The sequence below is a fragment of the Spea bombifrons genome, chromosome 3 (genome assembly GCF_027358695.1).
Source record: "Spea bombifrons isolate aSpeBom1 chromosome 3, aSpeBom1.2.pri, whole genome shotgun sequence".
Taxonomy (NCBI): Eukaryota; Metazoa; Chordata; class Amphibia; order Anura; family Pelobatidae; genus Spea; species Spea bombifrons.
Window position 1 is genome coordinate 92,941,330 of NC_071089.1, and position 24,822 is coordinate 92,966,151.

A 24,822-nucleotide genomic window follows, 5' to 3' on the forward strand; every position below is an offset into this window, starting at 1 on the left:
CCCCCTGATGAGCGACACCCAGTGCGGACCGCCCCCCCCCCCGCTAGGTACGCTACTGGCGGCAGCGGACCCCGCGGCGGCGCCCCCTGGAGTGTGGCGCCCTGTGCGGTCGCACAGGTCGCACACCCCAAAGGCCGGCCCTGGGTGTGTGTATATGTGTGTAAGGGCTGTGTATGTGTATTTGCATATTAATGGGCAGGTGTGTGTAAGGGCAGTGTATGTGTATACACTGGGGGGGGCACAATTTTCCATTCTTGCCTCGGGTGCAAAAGGAGCTAGCTACGGCTCTGGACAACACATTGAATACAATAGATAAGCGTTTATGAAACCGATGTCAGAGATAAAAGTCATGTGAATGAGTTCTTCAGAAGTGAGCGTGGTGGGATTCTAGGGAAATGAAACTAATATAACAGGTTTGAGAAAACACAAACTGACAAGGTGTAAAAGCAAAACTGTACTCTGACTGCAGACAAATAAAAATATATTGCTTTCCAGATATATATATATATAAAAGACTTGGGTGGACTAGTAATTTGTTTTATGTATATTCTCACACAATCAGGATTCATTTTGTGCTAATGGATTTAGATCTGCATTTCCTTCTATATCTAAGTGTACTTATGAGAAGAAATGACTACCATATTATTTGTTAATATTACTTTACAATGAGATGCAATAATAATAGCTATCTGAAAAAAGTACAAAGAATCAGATAATTTGACGGCCATCTAGTCTAGTTTTTTTACTGACTTAGACTCAAACCTTAAATAGTCATTGGGCTCATCTTAAGACTCAGGATAACCATATGCCTGTTTCAATTCCCTTATTGTGTTAACAACTACCACATTGCTGGGAGGCTGTTCCAGCTGTGTACCACCCTCTCAAAAAAGTAAAACTTCCTACCGTTACACCTCACACACATTCATTTAATAAAAAATACAGTACATTGTAGAAAACTGGGGCCCATTTGGCTTCAGATTCTGCCTTCCTTTTCTTTTTTTTCGTGGAGTTACAAGTCAATAAGGAAGAATGTCTGCCTTTTAACCAGATTGTCTCTGTATAAATATTTACCTTATATTACAATTCTGGCAATCTAGCCAGAACACACGTATGATTTAATTACATCTGCATTTTATAGTTTTATGTTAGGGATATTCTCAAAAAAAGACCAGTCTGTCTAAACTCCTCCTGCAAATCCTGAAGACAAAATTTATATTATTTTAAAGTTTACCCAACCATCCTAAAATTATTGTCCACTATTAAAGTAATGCATCTATCAGTGTGAAAATGGGCAAGTATATCTAATGGCGTAGATCGTCGTAATATAGGAAGGATAGATAGACAAAAGGCCTCATTTGTCCTAAATATTTTATTTTAAAATTCAGTGTACTAAATGTAAATTCATTTAGTATACTGAATTTTAAAATATAATATTTTGGACAAATGAGGCCTTCTGTCTCTCTGGAGTTTTCAGATTACAACAAATGCAACAGACGTATTACAAACCAATTTCCTGTGTGTGCCCCTTGGAGTAACCTTTTTAACTTCCTCCGTTACTGTTGTCTTTAATGTTAGCTGTGTTTTTATGAGTCGGGCAAGGAGAAACAAATTAATATTTTATGGCTGCTACCTTTTATATAGATTTTCACGTTCATAAATTTTAACTGTACTTTACCTTTAAAGTAAATATATTGGAAATGGTTAATATAACTGACAAACAAAAAAATACAAGCTATAGGTCATTTTAGTGAATCAATTTAGGTAATATGAGTAAATTACCATTTTATGTCACCTACTGACAATGATATGATAAAAAGCTTTTGAATGTAGCCATATGTCTCATATATTTGTTTTTACTTATTAAATAAAATAAAAAAAGTGTCTAATTCATCAATACTGTCTAGTCAAAATGTGTATTTTACCTCAATTTGGAAAGACTAATCATTTGAAGCTTCAAAACGAAAACTAGATTATGAAAGATGTCCTTGCAACTATATAGCTCTATGCTGAGCAGTCAGTGTTTGTACAACAGAAGTTATCATGTTCCACTGAACACAGGAGGTTCAGTGGAACATGGAGGCAGACATTATCTTTGTCCTGTAGGCAGTAGTGTACACTGGCCTGGGCCTACACAGGCAGGTAACTGTGGAATGGAGGTATACTCTTTGTTCCAAAACTGGGGGCAAGTCACCCTAATCTGTGATAAGGTTACCAGGTGCGCCACTGCTTAATGAGTTGGTTACAAAGAATAGCTCTGATCCAAACTAGCACAGCCTCCTTAGCATGTACACTATTTGACCAAAGGTATGTGGACACATATGCTTGTTGAACATTCCATCCCAAAACCATGAGCATTACTATGAAGTTAACTTGCCCTTTGTGGCCATAACAGCCTCCACTCTTCTGGGAAGGCTATCCACAAGGTTTTGGAGTGTGTATTTGGGAATGTGTGCCCATTCAGCCAAAACAGCACTTGTAAGGTCAGGCAATTATGTTGTTTCGAGAAGGCCTGGCTCAGTTCCAATTCACTCCAAAGGGGTTCAGTGGGGTTAAGGTTAGGGCTCTGTGCAGGCCACTCAAGTTCCTCCAAAACAAACCTGTCAAACCATGTCTTTATGGACCTTCTTTTCCACATAGTTATCTTTGGCTTGTGTGCAGAGGCCTGACCTTGAATCTCCCGACACACAGTGATTGTGCTGATGTTTCTAGAGGCAGTTTGGAACTCGGTGTCATGCTCTTTAGCACTCAGCAATCTGACCCTGTGAGCGTGTATTGTCTACCACCTCATGACTGAGCTGTTTTTACTCCTAGATGCTTCCACTTCTCAATAATAGCACTTACAGTGGACCAGGGCAGCAATTTCACAGACTGACTTGTGGCACCTAAGTATGACTTATTCCACTGTCAATGTCTATGGAGATGACGTGCTTGATGGGTGTGGCTGAAATACCTAAATTCAATAATTAGGAGGGGTGTCCACATACTTTTGGCCATGTACCTGTAGCTAGTACCGCACATACTTCTTTGGTGGAGCACTGGGATATGCTGTCATATGTCAGCACTCAGTTGAGTGGAGACAGAATGCAGAAATAGTCCCTCAGACACTGCCTGGGGACAGGCATTCAATCACATTACATTACATTACCTATAGGACATAGAAGGAACCCTGACACTGCCAACCCTCATCAAGTCATTTGTAGAAATGCTTAAAAGTATAGCATATTGTGTAATGGAGAATGGGTGGCATTACAAATCCTGTTGTCAATGGCTAACCGAGAAGGAGATAGCGTGATTCCTTTTTTTTAAATTATTTAGGAAACCAATTCAAAGAAATCTAATATTCTAACCATGGGAACCTACCTGTTGAAAATGCTTTGAAGGTACCTTCCACTTGGGTGCTAAGATGTGTTTTTAGAGTTGTGAAGCTCTCCAACATCAACCTGACATCATATTTAACAGCTGCCTGTTCTGACTGCAGACATTTCAGCAGTGACACTGTCTTCATTAATTTTTCATGCTGCTTATTTGCTTTTTCTCTGCAAAAAAAACCCCGAAACAAAACAAAAACATTTAAATGAATGTAAACAATTTTCCTGATTGTGTGCTTAATCTTAATATGTAATTTGGTTAAATCATGTCCTAGTCTACCTTAAATATAAAAATGTACTTATGTACTTTTTCTAGAGATTATTTGTAATTCTTTTCACCAACAGTATCATTATAGCTAAATAATATTTTTAGTGCATGCCAGATATTACACACTAACAGAGTCAAAATGTCTCAGTTGGATTTTCAAAGCTGTCACAGGCAGAAGAGCGCAGAAAGACCTTTATTAAGGTTTATTAAGGTTCTATTGATGGATTGAGAGTGATCGATCTTTCAGACAAACTGTCACCAACTAGAGTCATTGCTTCTTTTTGATTATTTTAGCAGCAATGAAAGAAGTACTCACATAACTTAATAGAAAAATGTCATAACTCATGAAAACCTGCCTCCATTAGACCCCTGGAACTCTTGCGTTGCCAGTTCTGGAGCTGGCTGGCAGTGAGCATCTACAATGAAGCAGGGGCTCCCGGAGTGAAAATCCAGCTGGCTGATAACCCTAATCTTAAACTTTAATACTATGTAAGTAACACGTCATGTTACTGATATGTAAGTAACTTAAACAGGAACATTGCAATAATTATATAGCTGTTATGACACACGTGGACCCTATACACACTGCAAAACTAGACACCTTGCTCAATGTACACATGTATTACGAACCCCATACATAAACTGTAACCTTTCCTCGTTACCCAATGTACCCACGGCCAGCCCGACAATGGAGCCGAGTGGGCCAACTGCTCCAGGCGGCACTTTTGAAGGGGCGGCCCAAGCCCTTCTCGGTCTCGGTGCCGGCTTGTAATGTTGAGCGCCGGAAGATGACGTCATTTCCGGCGCTCAGCATTACAAGCCGGCACCGAGACCGAGCAGGGAGACTCACCACAGGACTGCTGAAAGGTAAGTTCAAGGGGGGGGGGAAGGGTAGATAATGGGGGGGTGGCATTTTAAACTTCGCCCCAGGCGGCATTTTGTCTTGGGCCGGCCCTGAATGTACCTTCCCACATTTCTGAACTCCCAGACTCAGGACTGGCCAGAAAAACCTCAGCCATCCCCTAGCAACATCTCTAGAAAAACAGCAAGAGTATGCGATAAACTACGCAATGTTATTTACAATCATGTATCTAATACCAGTTGTCATGCTTGCACATTAACATTTATTCATGCACTAACCTAGTGAAGTCATATATCACATGGCAAGCAACTCGAAATCCCAGTGGGGTCTTTACAAGAGTTTATTATACAACAAAAAGGAAAATAAATGTCCGCTATGAATCTTTAACATAGTACTAGTACATTCCAGACAGTGTTATTTTCCCTTACAACAGTGACCTGTCAATTATATATATATAAATGCATTCGTATATATATATCAATGCAGTTCAGCATTAATGCTCTCCAAATTCACTAGCAACACTAACTACTAACGGCTTATAACGGTCCATAAACCATATTTTACAATTGTCCTGGGGCTTTCGTACAAAGTATTTGAGTATATAAAGCACTTCACACGCAAATCAGCAGAAAAAAATGAGTGTCCATGTGGCAGGAAGCCATCAACAAATAGAGGCCATGTGGACACCAGATGAACTGATGTCTAATGTAGGCCATCCCTGGCTGTTTTTGACTGAAATACATATCTCTATTGCATTTGAAGCTTTTAAAAACTCATTCCAGCCTGTCACTCATTTATACAAATACACTGCGCTCCTAGATTGTTCATTACCAGAAGGATATGCTAACACGAGAATGATCTTCAACTCTTTCTCTACCAGGGTATTTTTGCTATATTTATTCCAAAAATTATTGAGAACCACAAATCTTGCCTTTTGGGTGAAAATTTAATGTGTTGGAAGTTTCCATTATATCTGCAGAAAATAAAATATACACACAGCTAAAATTGTCAAAAAAGAGAAATAAATACAAATCCAGGATGGAAGAAGTCCATCCAATATTATTACATGAATAGGGAGAAGAAGGAGTTAGCAAGCATGTTTTATGTAATTATTTTGGTGATTATTCTGTGTGACCTATGTTATAACCCACTCATCCTGCCACTAGTGAAATCCAAATGTTTAACTTTTCTAAATGTTTCAAAATAATCACGCAAAGACTTAAGAGAGCCTACAAAATGACTTCCAATTGAATGGAAGAGAGTTACAAATGTGCAATAGTATGTACGCGCTCCCCTGTAGTGTTCCCCAGACAAAAATCTGGGGAAAAAATAGTTTCAAAGATATGGGGATTATTATAACATCACAAGTGAAAGAAAATATTAAACGTGTGTGTGTGTAAAAATAGGATTCCAGGATAACAGTTGGCATACAGACATCACCGAGGACAAAAAATACCGTACATAATATATACGGTACCAATAATGTGCTGTGGAAAACCTTTTTACAATAGAACAGCTTTAATAAATCATGAAGTGGTCTTTTTTTCTTGTAATGCCAAGCCTACCCAAATTGGACTTTAGTGAAGATATTAAGCCAGAAGCCACAAAGATCTGGACACGAATAGGTCCTTCAGCAAGACCTAGGCTTTAAATTGCTTCAGAGTCTCATTTGGGTTAAAATGTGGTGCAGTCCCCCTAATTCAGCTCCTTGGTAAGCAATATAGCCATGAAACATTATACAGGACTCGCCAAACTTGGGGTACTTTGACGTAGTGGGGGCTAAGCAATATATGGCCATATAATGTGACAGAATCCCCAATATTTATGCCGTAGGTGTTATTTGAATGGTATTTGCTGGGTTTGCACTCAATTCTTGCTTTTTTGTGCACTTATTGGTCATTATTATTCTAACACCACCTGGGAATCTTAATGTGTATACTTTATATGATTTTCAGGTTGTGCGCCCCCCCTATTTTGTATTTTTTTTTATAAAGTGTATATTTGCAGGTTCTGACCAAACCTTAGGATTGAGCAGCCCCTCCAGTTGCACAGGTGTCTCATTAATGGCATTTAAGAGACAGTTTTAAATTGCTTGAAAGTCTTATTTGGGTTAAAATGTCATGCAGTCCCACTGATTCAGCTCCTTGGTAAGCATTATAGCCATGAAAAAGTACATAGGACTCACCAAACCTGGGGTACTTTGACAAAGTGGTAGGATACACAATACATGGCCATATAGTGTGATGGAATGTGTATGCTTTATGTGTTAATAGTATTCACACAATAGTAGTCACAGTAGGACCATGTCAGGTGTAGATACTGCCATATCTATATTTACTATACTATTATCTGAGCCATCACATTTAAGCGGGAATTTTAACTTTAAGACTCTATTAACAAAAAGGCCCTGTTTGGAAGCTCATGTGGAATCAGATCAATGTATGATATCATTATCAGCTTCAGGCAATGTAGCCACGAGGACACCCATAGCAAAACACATTAACCCCTTACCACGGGGCTTGTAGCAATGCATGTGATGTACCAATGGTATTTCAGCCGTGGTTCATTATTACAACGTATCAATTAACAAGAAATTGCTTAAAGTTCTTGTGAACACCAAAAATGAAGCAGATCTGTTTAAGTAAACAAAAGTTTGGTCTAGTGTTGCTCTTGTAACAGGACTGTTCCGCAGAACGAGACCAAGGACTGTGCTTTGCAAACAGACTTGAAAAACACGACGTAAATACTTTTTTGCAATCATCTTGTAGATGACAATTCACCTTTAATTATTGTTAATGTTAGAGGACCCAGAAAACATGAACTGCTGGCTCAGTGATAACACCCCCACCTAAAATAATCCATAGAGTGCTCTGTATATATATATATATAGAGAGAGAGAGAGCAAATTACAGTAAAACTATATAAAGATAAGCTATTTCTGCCAAATCTCTATAGCATTGTGTGTTAATAAATCCATGAAATGCTGAAATAAACCTATAGCAACTTTGTAATAGTCTTTTCCTATACATGTCTCCTGTAACATATGGATTAAAATTGAACAATACATATTGGATTTTTTTATTGCCCAAAAAAAGAAATAAAACATTTCACTATTGACAGGGTCTCCCATAACAGTAAAATATTGCACCAGTTAATAAATCTCATTTCGTAGTACAAAGAAAACCCCTTTAAGCAAGTCTGAAAAAGTTCTGCTATAAACTAGCCAAACATTGACTTGCAGCTATATGGAAACCATTAGGGGGTGCATGCGTATAATCTATTTTATGATATAAAAACTATAACATTTCCTTGACTGCTTGCTTTTCACTCGTGACTGGCATTCCACATGCACACTTCATTATTTCTTTTACAAAAGTCACGGGCGTTGTTACCCAATCTGTTTTGTAAATTAAAACAGACTTCTCTTCGTGTTTTTTTTTTACACATCAAAGTAATAAGGGGTGCGCTTTAAACTCTGATCAAATACACTCTTAGAGAAACAGGTCAAGAGTTTCTCAACTGGGATCATCAACTTAGCCTTTTTCCTGGAGAATAGTGTGGGGGGTTTCCCTCCAGATCAGAGGCTGTAACGTTCAGGGGATAAAAATAAAGTTATCACTGGAAAGAAAGTAGTGACATTTCGGAATAAAATAAAAATAATAGTAAAATGTTCTCTGCAAAAAACATGCTTTCTTTGTTGTAAGTTGCATCTTTTTTTGTTATGTACAAAAAGTGATTCTGCTATCCAGTGACAAGTGATTTTATGACCATACCAACCAACGGAGATGAACTATAATAACTCGGTATAATAGAAAGGATGCAATCAGTCAAATACTTTAGACCAAACTGTATTGTTCTCAGCACACACCAAAGCTATAGACCTAAGAGACAGTCTAATGTCCCTGACACCCCTGTTATAGAAGAATGCGTATTAAAGTACTCACTGTGAGTGCTTTGATTTACATTCGTCTCATATAAAAAAGAAAAAGAAAGCACACAGAATATGCAGTCATGGTGCAGAAAGTGTAGACATGAGTACTGGAGTATAGACTGGAGGTGAGTGCATCACGTGCAGGGAGGTGCATTCAGCCGAATGCATCTCCAACAAGACATTTAGCTGGTGGGTAGGGAAAGAGGCAAATGCATTTGGGGGGATTCTACGGGGACACGGGGGTTATGACTGGCAATAGTGTTTGCAACATCATGTTGTATTACGCATGTTTCATATACCTCCTTGCTATATAATTATGGTTGGAATATGGTTAAAAATCAGCTCTAACACTTAAATTACATAAATGCGGTTGCCTGCTGGAAATGCAGACACATGCTACGGTCTTACAGTTTTGCTGCTTGTGGCTTTGTGTATACACTAAATGACAGGCACTCTCATATGAGCGGCAATACTTGAGAGGTGCCACGGTGCACTGGTCCAAGCAGGCATATGCTTGGTTTGCCCCATGGCTAGTCCGGGTCTGTATATAACTAACAACATTTGCCAGTTGCAGTCAATACCATATTCAAATCATGCTTCACTTAGATCTTGGCAAAACCATGGTCGTATTAACATCACTCACCGAAACAGCTGCTGCTGGCCATGTGCAACCGCTAGCTCTTGCTCACAGCGTCTAAACCGTTCAGTAAAGAGCTCCAGCTCATGATCTTTCTCCTTCAGACTTAATGCCATAATCTGCAGCCTGGGAAAGGACACAAATATCATGAACAATCAACAGTCACACTCTAACCATGTTATTGATTTGTATTGCAAAATACATCACAACAATTACCATAGAACAGACAAAGATGACATAAAAAAAGAATATAAGCTCAGAACAGGGTCCTCTTCACACGGTATTATAAACTTTGTATATTGTAACGTTTTCATTTTCACTCTCCTTTACTGTAATAATCCTACAGAACTTGCTTGAGCTCTATTAATAAGAAAACAATGTAATGCAAAAAAAACTATACCTTTCTACTTCTTGGAGATATTTAAAGGCCCCCAGAAACTCTCCTTGCCCCAGGCCCAGCAAACCGTGTGGGCAGCCCCGACGAATTAATTATTGTGATACACAGAGCTCTCCCGGTTCTTTGCTTTACAATTCAGAAAAACGCTAATTAAAAAAACAATCACCCTGCGTCGCATAACCCTGCAAGGCCCTCCAGCTCAGGCTAAATAAATATGTTTTCCATTGGACATGCCACAAATATTTCAAAAAGTTTCTTAGTACTCAAAGCATATGCCGAGTGGTAGGCATTACCTTCAAGTCTTAACCTTGTGCCTGAAGGTATGTGAAGGAACAGAAAACATACCGCACATATTTTTCTTTAGAGAAAGACTGATTCTGAATAGCAACATGATATATCTTTCAGACAGTACAACGGAAGGACTCCTTTGCGTTTAGCATGGGGAAGCGACCTTTCAAGGCCATCAAAATGTATAATGTTACAAAAGTAACCTTTTACGGTTTTCAACCTTTTTTTTGGGCAAAGTGTTTGATAACCCATAAAGGAAAAACTTTAAATTACAAATCTGGAACTAGTATTTTGGTTAAAAGGGGTTAAAGTTAGAGCAATTTCGATCTTGCTAGATTTTATTGGTGCATGATAGGAACACCCCTTGTATGTAAATCTAAGAGTGGCATCTCGCACAATTAGTAGGACTATGGGGGCAAAAAGGTGACAAAAGCAGAAGCAAAAAATAATACAGTATGTATTACCTTACAAATTTTCATTCAAGCACTGCACACATCAAGGTATTAAGGTGAATGAATGAACACAGCTTAGACCAGCATTGTGGTGTAACTGCATATTCTGCATTGTACTTTGCATTTCACGTTTATGCTACTGCTTAATCCGTGTCTCATTTCATAGCTATTTAAGTCATTGTATCATGTTTTGAAACTTGTTTTCAGAGAGGATATAATAAATATGTGCCCCCAAGGTTGAAATATTTCGTTACAAGCTCATTGTAGCTTGTATCATATATATAATATACCGTATTGGCTCGAATATAGGCCGCACTTTTTTCCCCCACTTTAAGTTTTTAAAGTGGGGGTGCGGCCTATATTCGGGCTCTAGCGCCCGACGCCCGGGACATGCAGTCCCGGGCGCCGGGCAGGCAGCGGGGTTAAGATACAGATCCCCCGCAGCGGTGCAGGGGACCTGCATCCTTCTCCCCGATACGCTCAGACAGCCTCCCCTGCCAGCACTTCCCACGGGGGGGGGGGGTGCCGGCACGGGAGGTTATCTAAGCGTTTTACCTCTGCCCACCCCCGACTTACCGGAGCAGACTCCCGGGTGTCTTGCGGGGCCGGCGGGAGACATTTACGCAATACGCGCATGCAACTTCCGGTACCGGAAATTGCATACGCGTATTGCGTAGATGTCCCTCGCCGGCCCCGCAAGACACCCGGGAGTCTGCTCCGGTAAGTCGAGGAGGGGGGGGCAGAGGAGGACAGCGGCAGCGGATCGCGGGGAGGGAGGACAGCGGCAGCGGATCGCGGGGAGGGAGGACAGCGGCAGCGGATCGCGGGGAGGGAGGACAGCGGCAGCGTATCGCGGGGAGGGAGGACAGCGGCAGCGGATCGCGGGGAGGGAGGACAGCGGCAGCGGATCGCGGTGAGGGAGGACAGCGGCAACGGATCTCGGGGAGGGAGGACAGCGGCAGCGGATCGCGGTGAGGGAGGACAGCGGCAGCGTATCGCGGGGAGGGAGGACAGCGGCAGCGTATCTCGGGGAGGGAGGACAGCGGCAGCGTATCTCGGGGGGGGAGACAGAGTGGCAGCATGTTTTTTTTGGTGCTTTTTTAAAGAAAAAAAACTTTTTCTTTAAAAAAGCACCAAACTTTTAGGGTGCGGCCTATATACGGGGGCGGCCTATATCCGAGCCAATACGGTATATGATACGTTGATTTTTTTTGGGGGGGTGGCTCAGCTGCTTTCATTATTCTTCACAGCAGGAAGAGGATAGCTAACAATGCAAGTGTTGAATGCTGTAAAAATTACGTATTGTTTAAACCCACAGTGGTCTTAGGCACTGGGAACATAGTAATGCAAAACTGCAGAACTAAACGTTTAGCTTTCATGACAGGAGACAAAAAACGTATTTGAAACCAAAGTGCTTTCTTAAATGAAAAGATTCAGTTTGCTGAAAACCAAAATAACAAGTCCTAAAAAAAATTCTTAGGAAGTCAGGACTTTGTGAAGCTGCTTTATGTTTAGGGTACTAAGGTAAAACATCAACTCACCCAAGTTATATAAATAGTCCCATGATCAGTGCTTATTTGAACTTTTCTCTGCCACTCTTAAAGAGAGTGCTCCTAATCTCAGCTTGTTACCTGTTTAAAAGAGCCCTGTCCACAGAAGCAATCAGATTCCAAACTTTCCCCCATGACCAAGACCAAAGAGCTGTCCAAGGATGTCAGGGACAAGATTGTAGACCTATACAAGGCTAGAATGGGCTACAAGACCATCGCCAAGCAGCTTGCTGAGAAGGTGACAACAGTTGGTGTGATTATTCGCAAATGGAAGAAACACAAAATAACTGTCAATCTCCCTCGGTCTGGGGCTCAATGCAAGATCTCACCTTGTGGAGTTTCAATGATCAGGAGAACGGTGAGGAATCAGCCTAGAACTACACGGGAGAATCTTGTCAATAATCTCAAGGCAGCTGGGACCATAGTCACCAAGAAATCAATTGGTAACACACTACACTGGACTGAAATCCTACATCTCCCGCAAGGTCCCCCTACTCAAGGAAGCACGTGTACAGCCCATCTGAAGTCTGCCAGTGAACATCTGAATGATTCAGAAGAGAACTGGGTGAAAGTGTTGTGGTCAGATGAGACCAATATCGAGTTATTTAGCATCAACTCACCGTGTTTGGAGGAGGAGGAATGCTACCTATGACCCCCAAGAACACCATCCCCACCGTCAAACATGGAGGTGGAAACATTATGCTTTGGGGGTGTTTCTCTGCTAAGGGGACACGACAACTTCACTGCATGAAAGGGACGATGGATGGGGCCATGTACCGTCAAATCTTGGGTGAGAACCTCCTTCCCTCGGCCAGGGCATTGAAAATGGGTTGTGGATGGGTATTCCAGCATGAGAATCAACCAAAACACATGGCTAAGGAAACAAAGGAGTGGCTCAAGAAGAAGCACATTAAGGTCCTGGCGTGGCCTAGCCAGTCTCCATCCCTTAATCCCACAGAAAATCTGTGGAGGGAGTTGAAGGTTCGAGTTGCTAAACACCAGCCTCAAAACCTTATTGACTTGGAGAGGATCTGCAAAGAGGAGTGGGACAAAATCCCTCCTGAGATGTGCGCAAAACTACAAGAAACGTCTGACCTCTGTGATTGCCAACAAGGGTTTTGCCACCAAGTACAAAGTCATGTTTTGCAAAGGGGTCAAATACTTATTTCACTGAGTAAAATGCAAATCAATTTAGAACTAATTTGAAATGCATTGTTCTGGATTTTTTTGTTGTTATACTGTCTCTCACTGTTCAAATAAAATTATAGACTGATCATGTCTTTGTCAGTGGGCAAACATACAAAATCAGCAGGGGATCAAATAATTGTTTCCTTCACTGTAACCAGAGAATTGACTCTTACCACCCATGAAAAGGTATGCACAAAAATACACTTCCCATAGCTGAGGTAGAAATTATAGTTTTGTCCCAGTTTTTTTTCTTTACTAAGCCATAACTATGTGTCAGTATGAGGCACATATAGAATGTCTTTGTGGTTATATTTAAAAAAAGCGACTCTAATGCAAAATGGTACAAAAAGTATAATCAACATAGCAACTAATTAAACATTCTTGATGATTGAAAAACCACTTTGCTCCAACATTGATATACCTTTATATGTTGTATTATTATCCTGTATGTTAATTAGGCTGATTATATGTGTATCATCTTAAATTGGAAAAAGCAATAAACTTATTTTAGTTTTTCTGTTTTGTTGTATGGCAATAGACACTTTAATGCAACATGCCTGTTAGGCAAATTTTCGGCTCTATTGAAATATACGAAAATAAAATGTTTTCCATCAATAAGTGGTAACTTCATTATGTATTGAAAAGTGTCCATTGTGTTAGAAACACTTTATTGCACTTACCATGGTGTACCCTGGCACTGACATAGAAAATAAGGAACATAACCAAAACAGTGTGTTCTGTTTTTGTGCCTCTTTGTTCCAAACTTACGGATGGAGAGAACTGCAGGAAGCCAAGCAGACCTAGAACAGCCGCAAAGATCTGTCTTATCAGAAATTTCATCCGAGCCAGATATTTGGGAGGGTGAATCGGTACAATACAGTCAGTACCGGGAAATGTAATTACAGACTGCGCACCACAACCCTTCAATGAGTGCATCCGAGCTGCTACTATTTTTGTTAAGGAAAATGCTCAGGGCGAAAAAGAAGGATAAAGGGCGAAATATATGAATGCTGCTGGTTCTCAAGAAGAACCTGAACATGTAGGAAACACAAGCCATAACAACATGTTGTTCTTCCTTTTCTTAAGTTCCTGTTTGTGAACATTTGTTTTGTAAAAAGTTCTGTGTACTTTTTGGTCGTTTGTATCATTAAATGCAAAAAAATTTTAAAAAAACAGTTTTGCAAAATGAGTTGGTGAGTAAATTATTTTCTTCTCAGAAAATAAAGTCTATACGCTTTTCGTGGTCTGGGAACCTTATGGAGAACATTGCTTTGAAATGGGCTACAGCAACTGGATTGTGTCCTTGTGTCTGTTTTGTTTGACAGCGTGACTAAACTATGCATTATCACGTGGCTGCTCTGAGTGGTTATGAAGGACGAAGTCCTGCATTATGCATGGTTACATTTGTGAGATGTCTTCAAATATTTAACAATGCATAATCCGGGTCCAGCTCAGCCATTACTGCAGAATTCATTTAGGTTGGGCCATGTGGAGTTGGGGAAATTTCAACTAATCTCAACTAACCTCGAATTCATGTATTAATGATTAAACTTGCAAGAACAAAATGCTTGTGTACCTGCAAAAGGCATAGCTGTCTTCAAGGTAGGTCAAAAGAGGACCTGGGTCCAGGCTTACCATTTTGGCCAACAGCAGCTGTTGCTGGGTGCCCATGGGACCAAAGCATATTGAGTGAAGTATCAACAACGGCAGAGCTGCTGGCATCAGGTAGAACGGAGCTAGAGGGGCAGTAGGGTTGCTTGCCCAGAACCTCATTATAATTAAAGATGGCCATACATAGCATGAGTGCATGCCTCTTTTGCCTTTGGTTTGTAGTACTCGATTCCTTTGTTTTTAGTACAAATTGGTATTTTAAGAGGGATGTATTTATGGTTCTGGGCTTTAACTGAGGTGAGTATATATAGATGTAATTGGCTACACAAAGATGCCTATAATTAAGTGCCTGTGTTTGGAGCAGAGTGGGTTAGACAATCTATTTTTCAGGAATCCTGTCCCATTTTTGAACCTCGCAAAACAGATCAACAAAGCTGAACATTTTGTGCATCTGTCATTGTATGTTTTATGGCGTTATGGCGTATATGTGGAGTATTTCTTCCCTCAGCGTCTCTGTGATGTAACTTCAAGTTACTTCCTCAACATAAATCTGGTTTGAGAGTGTGATCAAAGAACAGAATCATTTAGTGATATGCATGTATACTGGTGTACCACAATATTTCACATGGTTAATGAGGTGACAACAGATCCAGGACCCAGGTAAAACCCTATGCGTTTCCAAGACGGTTAGTTAGGGAGGGAACCGTTAGAAGCAGGAAATTATGGTGTGTGGTTTCAGCATGTGACTGTGTGAACACGGCTAATCTTTGTGACCTTGTGAAGTCTGAAAATGAGGATCAAAACAGTTAGCAGTGCCTATCACTCTGTGATAATAATTTACAGTCTGCGAGGGACATTACAGTATCGCCAAACAATTCTTACTGAGGGCATGCTGTGTACTGATAAGATATGAATGTTGTGGCTTCTATAAACCAGCTTGCTATACTGAGCTGTACAAGATTACCACACAGGGAAACAGAGCTAGAACATCTACATTATATCTATATTACATAACATAGTAAGAGGCACTGTTAAGAGCATGCAATAGGTTACATAAGGTAAATGCCAACCCATTCGAAGAGACTTACAGGCAATTACATTAAAGAATAACATGACATGATACTTATTGGGAGATGAGAAGATAACTTAGATACTGTTATTTTCCATAATGCAACTTTTTTTTTTGCTTTAATATCAAAAAATTGTAGTATTTCTCGGGATTAAAGAAACACTCTTTTCTAATGTGAATAACATTGGCTTGAAACCATGTGCATTCTCAAACTGACAAAGCGGATTTTGACTCGTGCACGCGTTTTAAGGGAACATGTCTATACTTCCACATTATAATAGGAAGCAATATTACTAAAAGAGGAACTCTCACTCATTTTTATATCACTAGTATGAGATTAAAAATACAGTTTCAAAACTCGGCTGCTGTTTTCTTTTACTAAACACACTGTCACCTTATCCTACTGTCTGTGAAAAACAATGCAATGGCTCAGTCAATCACCAAGTTGGACACTTTGACAAATGTTTGTGGAGGAATAGACTTCATTATCATTGCCATAAAGTATCAGCTCAGTGTGGTGTTTGAGCAGGGTTTGTCTCCCAAAAATATGACTAACCACAAGAGCCTCGAGGTCTGGAGATAACGGAAGTTTATTGAAACACAATGATGATAACCTCCATAACTGTATACAGCACTCTATATTATGCTCAGTTGGGGTAATTCACTAAAGGGAGTGTTTGCAAGAGAGCTGTGATTTACCTAGCCAGTGTCGGCACTTCATAACAATCAGTGAAGAGAATCCACACCCTAATGAAAACCTTCTTTTTTCCATTGGAGTTCCCATTTAAAGGAGCACTCCAGCCCTGTTTTAATGTTTAATGCTTACAGGATTCCATGTTTCATACACATCCCATCCCCACTATCATACCCTCTTGAAGAAGAGCTTGATGTGTCTCAAAAAGATATCAAGTTAATTCTATTGATTCTTTGTCCTAAGGCATGTGAGTAAAATGACATTTTTCCAGGGTTTGATAGATACCTATATTTTCAAAAGAAAGTCCACAAAGCATTGTCACCCCTGATTTTATTTCATACACTCGTCTCAATGGCTTGGCATGTGCCTTTCACTTTACAAGTTGTTTGGGTGAACTTGCTGGATATTCCAAAAATGTTGAATCTGGATTTCGGATAAGACGGCGTGTTTATCACAGTTGTGCTAGACATAATAATGATGGACTACGCATTCTAAGCAAATCAAACATTTTCATGCAACTAACTCAACCGATTACTTAATTGACCAAAGCCCTCATGTTGGATTATTAAAAAATAATATTAATTTAAAAGTCCATCATTTAATTTGGTCAAAGCAAACTATGTATTTTATGTTTCTTTACCTAATAGAGCTTTTTAACGTTTGGTTTATTGGTGAGAACATCTAAACATTAAAACTGAAGGGCTGCTATGATACATTTTAACTACATAAACAAGAAAAGCTTATTTCATGGAGATGACGGTGAGACAGAAACTACTTTTTTTTACTCTCCTTAGGTCATATCTGCACCTGTTGCTCGGAACAAATGGTTTATTTTACATTCCACATATTTTTAGCGGATCATTGTGTACCGGTCCCCCTTGATGTCTGGAATGCATTTTGACCCTGGCATGGGATGTTTTGTGCCTAGAATAAGGTAGAAGTAACTGTAATATTTGAGTTGGATGGTTCCTTATGCCGAGAACTTCATAAATGAGCTAATCAACCCGTAAATAATCCATCACAAATTTCCACCTGTATTCACCAAATGATAGTAATGGCAGTCCTTATGGAAACCCTAACTTGTGCCTAACTCAGATGCTTGTATTTAAGGATTTCAACTATGACTTTAACAACTATGAGGCTCCAAGTCAATGTCAAATTTAAAAGAGTCAGATGCCCAGTCTTGATTTATCCTCAGAATATGCCCAAGGTCCTAAGTAAGGAATGTGAGGATGTATCCCTTAACCCAGATATTCAAGGTCAGAAATGAAAACCCTCAGAATCTGTCTACTCACCTGTAGACAGTAAGCATTTGTTATTAAAGAAATCAGGGCCTAATATCAGCTTAGGGTCCAGGCTCCTACCCTATAAAAGCCATTCATATAATGCCCCCATGGGCAACATGGTCCTCTTTTGTCGTTCATGTTTACCCCCCTTTTCCCAGTGACCCTCTATGATTAAGAGGTATAGCCCCTGCCTTAAAAGAAATGGTGTTCAAGGTGGGGATTTTTTTAGGGGTACACTAGCATGCCACTGGGAGGGGCCCAGGTTCCCCTAGAGCTAAAGCTTTGCTGGCTGATCTCCCGGACTAAAAATTCAAAGTAAAAGTATAGACTAAGGAATCATTGTATGCACTTGTTATTCATGGAATATGATATTTCAATCACTGAAAAATCTAAAAATATGGTATTATATTTTCCCAGTCTCAAGACACATGAAGTAAGAGTGCATATTACACATATGTACAGAAAGACTAGTCATACATGTAACACCTACAACTAATAGTGAAGAAGCTGGAATAGGTTCAGTGCAACTAATGCTCATCTAGATCTGGAATGAGACTTGAGATGATCATGTTATCTGGAGGGGGATTTCAGATCAATCTGTGCGTGGTCCTAGCTTGTTCATCACCACAGCTGGCATATCTACTTACACTACAACTTTGGATCCTGTTATAGATGCATATTATGGACACGTACATCTGAAGAAGGGACGAGTGAAGTCATGAAAGCACACAAGACTATACTGTTTTCTACAAAGTGTGGTTTGCTAAAATGGCATTACAAATCTTCACTGAAATAGTCTATACAAGTCTCAGACTGCAGAAGAGCTGAAATTAAGCAAATTGAAAGAAGCAAGAAACTTGCACATAACTAACCTGCAAGCTGCTTGCAAGTGGCAAAAATAAGCATATTTCCCCTCACACCTCCGGGAGGATGCAAGGTGATATGCCAGTGCCGGCCAACAGTTTCAACCTAAATAATCAAATAAAAAAATAGAACACCTATAATTAAGAGTGGCTCAAAGATCATTCTTCCTTATAATATAAACCTCGAAGTTAGGACCCCGGTATACCCCATCTTCTTCATACCACCCCATCACCTTCATTCCTGAAATACTCTTGAGGGGCACCTATGCTATAGATATATTCAAGTTGAGGTTTTATTATACATTAATCCCCAAGCCCCTAAGTAGGGAATGAGGCTGCAGTGTATATCTAGGCCCTATATCCACCTCAAAGTTTATTTCCTTCCTCCTGCCCCAATACACTCAGGATTGGAACATCATCTCTCTTGGTTAGCAGAGGTCCGTTGCTCGATTATAAGACGAGGTTTTTTCCAGAGAAAATGCTCTGAAAAATCCCCCTCGTCTTATAATCGAGGTCGTCTTCTAATCAGACCTCATTCTGCTGGGGCCAGGCTGCTTAACGGGCTTTGGTCGCGAGCAGCGTCCAGGAGAACAGAAAGCTAGCACAGTCCTCACATAACTCTGCCTCCCCCCTCCTTCCTCTGGGGGCGGGGCCAGAGAAGTTGCTCGCACAGCCGGACCCCTGCAGAAGTCTGCGAGTGGGAGATCTGCAGTTCAGGTAAGGGGGTGGGGGAGGGTTTTTGCACAAGTATGAAATGAATGAGTATTTAAATGTTTGTGAATGAGTGTGTGTGTGTGATAGCATGGATGTGTAAGGGGGGTGGGGGTGGTAGCATGGCATAGGGAGGCTGTAATCACACTACTATCATCCACAGGTTCCAGCATGTACTGGCTGCCTTGGCTTGACAGGAGTGTGATTGCTGTTAGCAGTTATATATAAATATATATATATATATATATATATATATATATATATATATATATATATATACACCTCCAGAAATGCATTTTAACCCCCTATATGCCACTCAGTCCCATGATATGCCTTTTAACCCCCTATATGCCAGAGTGGCATATAGGGGTATAAGGCTTATCATAGGGCAGAGGGGCATATAGGGGGTTAAAAGGCATATCATGGGGCACAGTGGCATATAGGATGGTATAAGACATTTCTGGAGGCAGAGTGGCATATAGAGGGTTAAAAGGCACATCATGATCATGGGGCAGAGTGGCAAATAGGGGGGTATAAGGCATTTCTGGGGGAGAGTGGCAAGCCTGGGGGCAGATGTGCATAACTGGGGGGGCAGGTTGGCAAATAAAAGGAAATAAAAAAAAAATATTTTTCTCAATCATAGCTTTTATTAAATATGAAAATTAGTTTACATGAATTAATATTTACTAGTAAAACTTTTTTCCTATAGGGTAGTCTTATATTCAGGCTTTTTGTTTTTTCCCCATATTAATATTTTGATTTTGGGGGGTCGTCTTATAATCAGGGTCGTCTTATAATCGAGCAAATACGGTAACTTGAATGAACACTCAACTTCTTAGTGAATAGACCTAAAAAGGCTGAATTGGCCAGACATAATGAGTAGCTAAATTGATGGGAAGACTTTCAAGAATACGCCCCACATTCATTATGCAGACTTGAGATCCTTTAAATGTTCAAGTGTAAACTTCCCTGTTTAGTGAATACATTTCTGTGACTTGTCACAGAATGGTGATGTATGTCACATGCCTCTCAGTGTCAATTATTGGTACAAACAACTTTAATATGCTTTTTTCTAAAGCATGAGGGTAATGTTTATTATGTTACCCATTACAAGTGATGTACCTGAAAAGGGCACATTTTTATTTACTTCTTAATGTAAGTAAGTAAATCCATTACAGCGCTGTCTTATCCAGTATGAGAAGACATGCATGAAACCCTTTAGGACAGCTATCAATGTCTATCTTTCGGCATCAAAATATTGTTTACATGCAAGGGGCATCCTCTGGGAAAATTCTCATCTCATTTAAAGTGGAAAGCTCTCCACGTACCCTGAGTGGTGTCATGCCAAGCACAGCGTGTCACTGCCATTTCACAGGAGATATTGATGAGCTGCCAACTGAGGCATGGCAAAGACACACACCATTCTAGCTCTTGGACAATTATGTGCGCATTCAGCTCACCTACGTGTTCCCAAACTGTTTTATTCTGTTTTCCATAAAACAAAAAAATATGTCAGATATTTTTGAATTACACGGCTTTTTTCCAACATCGCTATTAGCAGTTTTATTCCTTCAAAAAAAAAATGTGGATGTAAAGCCATGAAAATAATGTAATTCTTGACCCACCAAGAGGCAGACTGCCAGTATTTCTGCCATGGTCTATATCAGTGGACAGTGTCATGTGTTGGGAGCTAAGTATTTGGTATGACAGGAGAATAATGGACCTGCCACTACAAAGCCTTTTAGACCTTGGTGTCTTCAAACACCAATCATAGCTTCCTAACCAGGTCACAGGGAAGTCTGTTTCTCCGTAGCAAAAGACTTCTCTGACAATTAGCTACACACCCCTGTAACAAGATACTTGCTATCAGTTCCAACCTGGTCAGGGGAGAGTACCACAAGATGGCTGTCCCTACTATTGTGCCAACAGGCCAAAAATGTGGGCACTGTGCAAATAAGGTAATTTGTTGATGCATTACTGAGATAAAACATGACATCACATCGTGTCACGTCACGTCTGACATGGGTAAAACATGATGTCACAACTGCAATTTCTACTACATCTAGTCTATGGAGTAATAGAAAAACATGGCATTTGATCTTCAGGGGAAGGCTTCATAAAAATCTGAATTGTGACCTCTGCTTTTTACAGTAATGTCAAACATTTACACATTTTTCTTGTTCAATATATCCTACCTTTAATTAACCTCTGTGACATGCAAGCTCTCACTTCACTTAAGCAATACTTTTCTATCGTTTTCCTTTGTCCCACACTCACATATTGCGTGGAATGCCTTAATATTTTTGCTACCTACATTTTTACACTCGAGAATTACATCTCTATGCTGATTACCTATATTTAATCATGCAAACCATCTGCTTTTTTTACTATCATAGAGAACCAAGCGTTTATTATCATTGGTTGGCTGGCAACCTGAATTCTATTCACAAAACTGAATGCAATATAATTCTGCCTTCTAATTCTGCCTTCTAGTTCACGTGATTACTTGTAGCATCATATTGTCAACCTGCATTAGTCACGTCTACATTTGCAAAGTTTTCCAATTATGTTCCACTTCTTTAAATCTAACATCTTCTTTCCACTGGCATAAATTAGATATTAATCTTAATTACTTGAGGCAAATGATTTGGCAGGGAAATGTGTTCTTCTAAGGGAAACAACCTTCTTAAAGATAGTATATTAAGTAGCAATGATTTATACCAATGAACTATCACAGCAAAGAGATGCTTCAGTTTCGCACTAAAGTCATGTTTTTAAGCACCGATATAATTCTTCATTGAACTGAAAAATGGAAAGAGGAGAAGGTAAAATGAGACAGGGGAATGGGTGGGAACACGCAACAGATGCTTGTGGAAGGGAAACTGAAACATGAAATTGGGTCAGATAGATCCGTGGATTAAAACACATATTTGCATCTGTATTTGTATCTGTGCTTGAAATATCACATGAAATACACTCTCGTTCAAGGACATTTCTAGCTGTGTAGCATAATTGCAAAATGTTTCTCTAATGATCAATTAGCCTTTTAGATTTAAATTCAGATTAGCCAACACAACGTACCATTGGAACACAGTAGTGATGGTTGCTTATAAAGAGCCCCTGTTTGCCTATGATGATATCCCATTAAAAATCAGCGGTTTCCAGATACAATAGTCATTTACAACATTAACAACTGTATTTCTGACCCATTCCATGCTAAAACTGTACAGAATTTATGTCCTTTTAGGAAGAGTCAGACTTTTGAAATAAGCATAAATTATTTAGAGATTATGTTTTGATGTTTTTCAGTTAACTATTAAGAACATATGCAAAATGTTATTTTTGGGGGGTTTATCATCTCATCATGCCTAAAACAAAACCAAGGACATATTAAGGTTTGAGTCTATAGTCTAGTCATCAGAGTCTATATACTTCTATACAAAGCATGATTAGGTACAGTGTGGCCACTATAAAATATTTATAGGGGTTTGAATTAATATAAAAGAGAGAAAATTGCTCAATAGTGTCCTGGCAAACTGGGTTGAAAACATTGAAAACTGACGCAGCAAGGGTTAAAACAGAATGCCATATTAAAACATAATAAAAGGTAAATAAATGTCACTGTCATTTTACCACTTGTCTTGGTTACACAATCAGGATTACCGGATTATCATGCTTGAGATCCGGGATTACGTAAAGCCACAAAGAAAAGACTCTTCCAATGTACTGTTAAGAGAACATGTCCCGTTTTATCTAGAGCAGTGGACACATTTTAACAAAAAGTAACAAATATATGGAAACTGCACTGTTTATACCACCACACATATATTACTGTACATGAACTATAAGGATATATTCCAAAACTGAAAAACTAACATGTTAAATCATAGTGAAGAATCTATCATATACCCTATTATCCAAAAGTTTATGGTCATTTAGAAATGCCCTTATTTTTGAAAGTACAGACAATGTCGTCCATTAAAATAACATGAAATGGATGAGAAATCCAGAGCAGACGGTGTTAATGTCGTAAATGACTATTGTAGCTGCAAACAGCTGACTTTTAATGGAATATCTTTAAAGGCGTACAGAAGCTCTTTATTGACAACCATCACTCCTGTGTTCTGATGTAAGGTTTATGTTTAAAAAGGTTAATTGATCATTAGAAAAACATTCTGCAATTATGCTACGCAGCTAGAAATGTCTACGTATTCTATAAAAACAGCTGACCCCAAACCTTTGAACGATAGTGTGTGTGTAGAAACTGTTAAATCAGTAAAATGCCTTATCATTTGCTCCAACAAGGAGATGTCTCTGCATGAGCGTGGGGCCATATAATGTCACCTGTATTTACCTGCACGCAGATTACCATATCTTCATACTATTGCATAAGCACATACTTGGTGTTCACACACTCTCCGCTAGCCTGCGGGCTACGCACAGAAACGTCGTGTAACATTTATGCAAGCACAGTCACACAGTCACACACACTGCAGTCACAAAATCATCATAACAATCATTGAATCTGGTTTTCCAGCCCAATTTCTTGCCCCACTTGTAAATGGAAGCAATGATAAAACAGAAGCAGAAGGTATTAGCCCCTGTGTGGTGCCTGAAACTGGTACAAAATAATAATAATAATAATCATAATATTTTGTACAGAAGCAGAAGGGGTCTTGTGAGCGTACCAAGGATGATCATTTTTTTATGTTCGCAATTGTGGATGATTTCAGTGTATTCACTTATGTATTACTTACACAGCACTATATCACAGTCAATAAAGCAATACTGAATTAGTTTTTTTATTCTCTTTGCCATTTTAATGGCTTTATCCCAAGTAGGAACCAGTGACCTTTTCTCACATACAACACCACAGCTAAATTGTGCTTCCAACTGCGTGAGAAGTATAGACTAGCCTGGGAGGAACGGATGATATAAAGATTTAATTAACAGACTTACATTTATTCAGCTGTAGGCCCAATGTGACATAGCCTACTTTTGGCAGGATTGCAAGACCTATTTTTCCACATTTCAGCTTTGAACTTCATTAATGAGTGTATTAAAATTTAAAAAAAAGAAGAAAAAAAAAACGGATAGTACTTTCTGACCTTTCCGCTCCAGACTCTCTGTCAGTCTTGCTTTGTTCAAGCTCTTGGCTAAGACGCCGAAGTTCTTCTTGTAGCGTTTTCTCTCGTTCTACGCTACCTTGATAAAATTTCAGTTCTTTTTCCATTGCTTTGAGTTTGTCTTCTAAAAGCTTGAACTCGTGAAGGATTAAGTAGCTGACTCCACAATATTTGCAAACTGTCTGGTCACGCGGCATCTGGGAGAATTAGAGAAAGCGCCCAAAATTATACATTTACAGCAATACTCTAATAACTCAAATGCTTGTTCGTGCTTGCTCATGGGCAAATTGGTTTAAGCAGGGATTAAATTATATATTATAGAATTTTTTATATAATTTGTATATCTATTAGGGGAAAACTGAGTAGAATAGTTTATTTGAGGCAATAACAAAAGAAAAAAATGCATGCTGAGAAACAAAGAATAGATTGCAGCTGAGATATTCAAGGATTCCTTTCAGTTCATTTCTGGAGTACTAACCTAATAAAAAAATTGAGTGCATTCCATTTAAATTTTAGTGCAC

General features: G+C 39.4%; 1 protein-coding gene across 1 annotated transcript in view; it reads right to left on the minus strand.

The window, feature by feature from the left end:
• Window positions 1-24,498, minus strand: part of LEKR1 (leucine, glutamate and lysine rich 1) — a 50,002-nt gene extending 25,504 nt beyond the window's left edge. The window contains exons 1-3 of the mRNA XM_053460393.1: window positions 24,284-24,498; window positions 9,073-9,192; window positions 3,361-3,536 (exon numbers count right to left, since the gene is read on the minus strand). Of these exons, the coding sequence (XP_053316368.1) occupies window positions 3,361-3,536; window positions 9,073-9,192; window positions 24,284-24,498 (511 nt within the window). The remainder of the gene's footprint in view (window positions 1-3,360; window positions 3,537-9,072; window positions 9,193-24,283) is intronic.
• Between the last annotated feature and the right edge of the window lie 324 nt (window positions 24,499-24,822).